Source organism: Cornus florida, unplaced genomic scaffold, assembly GCF_030987335.1.
Source record: "Cornus florida cultivar Cherokee Brave unplaced genomic scaffold, ASM3098733v1 CherokeeBrave_3.0.0_Hap2_Chr01, whole genome shotgun sequence".
In the NCBI taxonomy this organism is placed as follows: domain Eukaryota; kingdom Viridiplantae; phylum Streptophyta; class Magnoliopsida; order Cornales; family Cornaceae; genus Cornus; species Cornus florida.
Genome location: NW_026775571.1, coordinates 105,918,528 through 105,926,551, shown reverse-complemented (window position 1 = coordinate 105,926,551; position 8,024 = coordinate 105,918,528). Strand labels below are relative to the sequence as shown.

The 8,024-nt window shown below is 34.6% G+C and overlaps 1 protein-coding gene across 1 annotated transcript in view; it reads right to left on the bottom strand.

Annotated features, from left to right (window-relative positions):
* Positions 1–3,321: 3,321 nt before the first annotated feature.
* Positions 3,322–8,024, bottom strand: part of LOC132311951 (cation-chloride cotransporter 1-like) — a 46,008-nt gene continuing 41,305 nt past the window's right edge. Inside the window, exons 11-13 of the mRNA XM_059810131.1 lie at positions 6,252–6,652; positions 5,428–5,589; positions 3,322–4,592 (exon numbers count right to left, since the gene is read on the bottom strand). Of these exons, the coding sequence (XP_059666114.1) occupies positions 3,502–4,592; positions 5,428–5,589; positions 6,252–6,652 (1,654 nt within the window). The 3' untranslated portion in view covers positions 3,322–3,501. The remainder of the gene's footprint in view (positions 4,593–5,427; positions 5,590–6,251; positions 6,653–8,024) is intronic.

Here is an 8,024-nt window from a genome sequence, read left to right as displayed (position 1 = left end):
TAACTCCTTCAATCCAAAAGCATGGACCTTTGCAAGTTTTTTTATACGGATAAGTTTGTTATTTGGGTTTGGTATATGATTATTTTTCTACCTTTTATTGTGATTCGTCAACCAAAATTATGGCTTCTCCATTGTTGTACTTGACATAATTGTAATGCTATCGAAGAAGATGATTTTATGTAGCTCTATGGCAGTCATTCGTGGATTTAATTGAAAAGAATTATTTAACAATATCAATTAAGTAGTGTGCCACTTTAACCATGGTGCATTGGGATTAATTTGGCACTGCAAGAATGAGATTCAAACACTCACAAGGGTTACATAGTCATGAAACTTGCATAGTGGGCCCATTGAATAAGGGATCTCCTGGAACGGGTTCAATAACCGGGATTAAAATCGTCTCCGGCGCAACACTAATCTGTCGGAATTTTCTTCTTCAGTTCATCCACCTTCAGTCGCTTCAAAATTGGAATCAATATCCCTGTAGTGGAAGACGAGAAGAAATACAAATAGTGGAAGACACGAACGCTTTGTCTATATACACTTGTAATGCGTATTTAGTAAAAAAAAAAATTATTCTTTTTTTTGTCTTTTATTACTAACTGACGTGGCAAAATCCTAGACGCACATCTCTCACCGGCTGGGACATATTCCCTGTTGCGCCGGAGACGATTTTAATCCTCAAGATGCCATCCTCAACCCAACCTGTATTGTCATTAACATTTATTTTCTTGCAAAATAACCAAGAATCAGAAAACAAGAGGAACTTAAAATTGTTCTCAAATGATCACAAGTCATCCACTAAATATATAAACAGAAAACTATAAATATTATCAACCAAAGAGCAAAAAGTAGAGCAGAAAAAGTGCCAAAGAGCAAAAAGTAGAGCAGAAAAAGTGTATCACTGATTCACTCCATATTTACTTGCATTCCCAGCCTGTCTTATTGATTTGAGCAGTGATATTTAGGACCAAGAGTAAGGCGGACTAAGAGTTAGGGAGAATTTTTGGACCGAATACATTAATACAAGGGATAAAGAAGTGGAGGTTCTCATATTTTTGTATTTAGCATACATTGACCAATTAAAATAATTCGGTAAGATTCGTTTGGTTAGCGTGAAGTAAAAAAAATTTTCAGGTAAATTCTTTTGGGAAAGTGGGATTCCCACATCGATAAATTTTCTTAAAATATTTCCCCGCATAAAATACAAAAAAAATTTATTTCTCATACAAAACTGTCATTTTATTTCCAAATTTCCTATTATGCCTAGTTGTTTCTCCATTTTTTATTTATTAATATCTCATATATTAAATTCAGACTTAGAAAATATTTCAACAACTCATGTATTGTGACACATTTACCTAAAATTTTTGGAAATAAATTAAGAGTTGAATGGTAGAATATTAAATAATATAACTTTTAATTTTATTAATATCTCAATAGGGAGAAGAGATTAATTTGGGGCATCATATTATTTTCCATTGAGGAAAAAATAAATTAACAACCATAAAAAAATATATATATATAAAAATATTATAAAAAAAATTACATAAAATTATACGAAGGGGGACTAAAAAATTTGCATAGAAGTGGTTCATATTCATAAAAAATATGAAAGGGGACTGATAAATTATGTATGAACTATAAAATTATTATGCATGAACTATAAAATTGTTTGACTCTTTTTTTTTAGGGCGTGCCAGAGTCTTTAGATCCAAGGGGTTAGATAGCCAAACTATCCTTGGTGCTGACCGAATCTGAAATCAGCCCTTAGTGAACCAGGCGATTGCTAGAAGACAAGAATGACCTCTTCCTTCAGGTTCTTCAACGCTTCACTAAAGGACTTTCAGTACTATAGTAGAATGGATGAAGGGAGTAAAACAAATTATACGAGCATTCATCTATTCTAAGAGACTTATAAAATTAAAGTAGAGAGGACTAATACCAGACTGTATTGAATTGCAGATAATGAAAAACATCGATAAAGAAACAGGAAATTTGTGTTGGTCAGGGACCTTTTGCTCAAGACCCTCATGGTGCTATTTATAGATGTCTGGAGTAGCAGTTTCCATTTCAAATTCAAATATTATATTTGAATTGAAAATTTCCTTTGTTTTAAGCTTATTGGAATAAAACTGACGTAGGCAATTTATTGACTTAAGACTCCAATTTTATATAAGAGTTTCTTAAGATAATAATAATAAATTATTATCACTAAAAAGACACATCTTCTTCTTCCAATTAACTAATGATATGTGGCTGAATTAATATCTTTTCCTCTAATCAACCAACACCATGTGTCTAAATTGAAAATTAAATTTAGGGTGCATACAAAAATATGTTACTTTTGCATGACAATTTTTATCCTAGAGTTGCCATTTAATTTTTCTTCGAGGGGGCTTAAAAAAAGATATATTTAATAATTCAATAAAATATGAGTATATTATCATAAATGAACTATATTCTACATATAAATATAAATATAAATAATTATTATTGAAAACACAAAATAAAAGAATCCGGCAACTAAAATGCAGTCCTCCTTAGTTTTTCTAATTTAAATATGAGTGTAAATAATAATAATAATTATTATTATTATTAATAATCCATTATTTTATGATTAAACATGAGTATTTTATGATAAATGAATTATATTCTACATATAAATATAAATAATTATTATTGAAAACAAAAAATAAAAAGAATCTTACAATTAAAATACAGTCCTCCATTTGTCTGATTTAAATATGAATATAAATAATAATAATAATTATTATTAATCCATTATTTTACTATTTAATTGCTAAAAATTAATATAAATAATTGGGTATAAAGATGATTCATCCAACACAAAATTAATTTATTTTTTAATATTTGAAATCATGAGGGTAGTTTTGGTAAGTAAATCATTTTCTTTTCCCTTTCATACTATTCAAACTAAAAAAAATAATATTTTTCCGCAACTTTCTTGAAAAATTTTCTTGCTAATCAAATGCATGCAAGAAACTTAATTTTTCTTTCTTTCTCTTTCATTTTCTATCATAAATTTCCGTCTAACCAAACGGACCCTTAAGGGAATTATGCAACCTTAAAATCATTTTCCTATTGATTTATTTGTCACTCTTTGATTTTTTTTTATTTTTATAAATAAGGTAAATGACACTAACTTCCCCCAATGAGAACTTGCAACATAAACATGAAATTCAACATGCTTTGAACAATCAAAGTTGTCCAACATTCAATCAAGGATAAGAACTAAAAAGTAAAAGTTCATATTAGTGTACCTTGTAATGGGATAAAATTCAAATTCAGAACCCATCCTGAAAAAGGCAACTTTGAAAAAATTTCCCATTAAAATAACAAAATTTGCTACAACGTTGGTGGCAAAAAGAATAACATTAGAGCTACAATCATTGAGGAAAAGGGGGTAAAACAAAAACATATGAACAACAGGACCCAGAATTTCATCAATTACCGTCCGAGGATCCAATCTAAAAGCAACTACGTGAACAATGTGACAACATCCTTACGATATCCCCGGACAATTAAAAGCCTAGGTACATTTTCGACTAATAGATCCATGTACTCCATGTAGAAGTATGCTGGGTGGTTGACAGGTGGAGGTGGTAAACTCACAAGAACCACCGCAGCCATTCTCGAGTATCTCAAAATTGTTGAGTTCAGCTTCAATGTGGTGTAAAGGAACTTCTCCACCTGCTGCTCATTGACAACTACAGGCTTCCCGTCAGCCATTAGTTGTGTCCCTTCCCTCTGAGCTTTCTCCCTCATATCTGCTAAATATTTACCAATCCGCCGCTGAGCACCAGTAAATGCCTCCACTGACTCGTCTTGCTGGGCCCCACTATCCACTTGGACATCCCATGACTTCATCGTGACAACAATCACTTCAGCTTGCATCCGAAGATCGTATAGGAACTTCTTCACATCAGCCTTGAGCTCCTCTGCATTAGAATCCTCCTCTGCAATGCAGAAGACCTGAATCTTACAGCTCTCAAAGCTCTCTTTTGTAAGGAGGAGCTGGGACAGAAGCAACATGAGACCACCATCTCTCACAATCCAATACAAGTCAATAGTACCATACTGCCTCTGATACTCATTAGGCCACTCATCGAGACCCTTGACAATAACAACCGCCTTGTTTGCAACAATGCAGTCATTAATTATTCCTACAAAGGTGGTTGGGATTTCAGTAAGGTTTTCACGACGCCAGATTTCTGGGTAACGCATCACCACGATATTGGGCTTGAGGTTGCCTAGACCAATGGTTTGGATAATGCCACGGAAGCCATCTGACATGCTGGGTGCTACAATTATCTCTGCTACACCTTCACACCGTTTGTAGTCAATGTAGGTACTGAGCTGCTTGCAGGCAGTCTTTGCATCTTCAGCACACTCGTGGTAGTCTCCATCTAGGATAGAGAAAAAGATGGACATTCCTCGGCCTTTTTTCTTCATGCAGTTGGCGAAGTCAGCAAGTTTAGGATGGCAGGGTACATTCTCTGGCAGTTTACCCCACGGCCGGCAGAATATAAGGGGTATTGGGTACCAGTTCTTTGGGTGAACTTGGTTTGCTGCATATACAAGTAGAGGTTAATTACAAGAACCCAACATAGATCCACTATAAAGTTTAAAAAAACAGAAAACCTATACTGTAATAAGAATGCTCGTCAATTCAAGTTCTTCACCAAACAGGATAGGAGAAAAAGTTTGGGACATGAACAGGATAGTTCAAGATTTTAAAGGTTGTGTATGCCTTTGCTTTTACCGCCTCTTTTTCCCTTCCTATTTAGAGAAAAGTAGGAATAAGTCCTACTTTCCCAATGTAAAGACCAAAAGGTCCTAACAAATTTTAATAAGATCAGTAAACCTTCTTTTGCAGAATAATTCCAAAAAATATATTCTAGTTAGACTTCCAGTTACCATGTTTGCATTTTCATAATTGTGAAAAATATATCCACTGCACAAATTTGAAATTTAACGAATTATTTGATCAGTGGTTTTTTTTTTTCGGTAAATAATTATTTGATCAGTAGCTTGACTCTTAGTTCACTTTTTTTTTACTGGTTGGTGCAATGGCTATCTTGGTTATCAAGCTTAAAAATGGATATTTAAGTACGAGGGTGGGCATTCATTGCAAAATAAAACATGAGTTAGGTTATGTCCACCTTTCCACCACCCCCACATAGGTGGGACTGATACTGGATAGTATTCTTTTTTCACCTTTTGTTAAATTTTTAAAAAGAATGAATTGAATAACTTTTAAAAACTTGTTTGCATTCAAGTATTTTAAACTACAAATCTGATAACTGACACTTTAGACAGCTTCAAACAAGCACGTAGAAAGATCTATTCAAACATTTAATGCAACATATATACACTCAAATTTTACAAAATAAAAATACAAACCTCCTAAAGATCGAAGACTACGGAGTGCCAGTTGAAAGTATGCACTCTTGAAACCATCACCCCAGTCCCCAGCTTTCCCCTTGATACTCACATAATAATATATGAGGCTCACTAGGGCTAGAGACACCACAGTGAATGACCAAGAAATCAAGAACATGATCACTGCAAGAAAATAACAGCATCAGATAAAATATGATACTTAGATACCGGGCATATCCACACACACACACTGGCAGGATCAAGCAGTCTATCGCATCCATCCTACACACCCCTCAGTAGACTTGACAAAAAGCCCTAACTTTTATGGCAAAATTAGATACAATGTTCCTAGGACACGAGTCCTTCCTTAATCCACACACTAGTATCCATGCATTGACGGACAAGCCCAAACTTATTCACTTCAACTCAATCCCAACAGTAAAATCTAGTGAGGGAAAAAAACAGAAAAAAGAAGAGGGGACTCTGCTGACATGTACAGCAATATTCTCTAACCAAATTCCCAAACTCTTAACTATTAAGTCCACCAACATACTGATATTTGGATTTCTAAAAGCATCTGTAACTAGCAGCCCTACCCGCCACTAGCAGGTAGGCATATTGATGGTGAGCCCCAATCTCTCAAATGTAAACCAGATTAACACGATTCAGTACTCTCAGTTTGGTAACAGAGTCAGATATTTTAAAAGATTTTTTTTTCCCTGCAGGAAGAAAAGGCAAATCTAATAGCCTTGTCTAGTTTCTCTCTAGACAATTAAAAAGTGCATGATTCCAATTATTAAAAAGTGCATAAAAAAACTAGAAGTGAAATAGATTAAGAAGCATACCAATACAAAGTGATGCTCCAAGAAGAGAGAGGCTCCAATGGTGAATTTTCCACCTAGGACGCCAGCTGGGAGCATCTAAAAGATCCAGAAGGAAGCAAGATAAGTTCACACCCGCGTAACATAGGAGGAAAAACATAGTTACGGTCGGGGTGATTAGATCCAGATTCCCAATTATGACACACCCAATACAGAGAAAAGCAGTAAAGAGTGTAGCAATGTGAGGCTCACTCCCATCTGCAACCTTGAAGTAGTTAAGAACAGGCAGAATGTCATCATTGGCTATTGCTGCAAGCAGACGTGGGGCACCAGTCAGGCTTTGAAGGGCTGCGCCTAAGGTTGAAAGAATTATTCCGATGTATATGAGTGCTGGAAAAGGCCAAGCAACTGTAGCTGTAAGCAACCTGCATGAGTATCTCAGTTATGCCCTAAATTGGTGAAAGAAAATCAATTCAACTTCACACAACCATCTGTTTTTAATAAGCCCTAAAACATGGGCAGCCATAAAATTGTAGAAATTATCGAGGAATTAAATTAATGAGTCATACTATGAAATTATGGGAAAGGGTAATATAACAAAGACTAAAGGAAAGAATGTACACTGTCCGAAAATCAATTTGGATTTATGTCGGAGATCCACTATAATGGCCATTTACCTATCAAGGCCATTAGTAGAAGATTGTAGAAGCAAGCAAAATGATCTACAACATGGTTTTTGTTGACTTGGAGATAGAGTTCCAAGAGACATGTCTATAAAGGTTTGTAGGCGTTACTAAATTATTTTCAAATGAGTAAATGTGACTTATATATAACCAAAAAAAAAGGGAAGGAGCAAACCAAAACAAGCTCATAACAGAAGTACAAAGCATCTAGAAACTCAACAAATACAAAATACTCCCTGTGTCCCATAATAAGTGTCCAGCTCCCAAATCAAAAAGTCAATGTACTATTTTTACATCATTCCCAATTTACCCTTCTTGCATTGAACTTATAAAACAAAACATCATCACATCACTTGGACCCACCATGGATAGATCTGGTAATTCATTCACTACCAATACAATAAAAAAAAATATTAAAAACTACTTCTTAAAAAGTTAAGTTCCCAAAAAGGGACACTTAAATTGGGATGGAGGGAGTATCAGAGTATTCTCATGAAGTCCAAAAACTGCAAAGAGGCTGAAATTGTCCTCCTCAATTCCCTAATATACACCTCCTCCTTGAAGGTACTACGGCAACTCTTCCTCTGAGTCCTCCACATGAATCCAAAGCACCCAAATTCAACTAGCAATGTTGGCATAACACAAAGCACACTGAACGGAGATAGGACCATGCTCCAAAGCTCTATAACAAGCTTGTAGTGAATGAGAAGATGACTAACTGATTCTTCTGCCTTTTTCACATGAAACGCCAATTTAGGGAGAATTTTCTTGACATCAAGATTGTTAATAATAGTCAAGACAGCATCCAGGACTGCTAAACAGACAAAAGACACCTTTGAGGATACTTTAAAGAACCAAATGTTTTAGCACCCTAAAAAGCTCTTTTGACAATGTTCAATGTCTTTATACACGAGTCAACATTTCTCAATCCTACTATGCCCTTTCAGTCTCGTGATATCACCACTCACAGATAAAGATGAATTATAAAATGCAAAGCTATAAATTATTAACTATCAAGTGTCAAGACATTGTAATAAAGATGAATTATAATTATATTTTACTTTCACTTCTTTCCCAAAAAATAAAAAATCAGATTTTCGGGAAATTCAGTAGT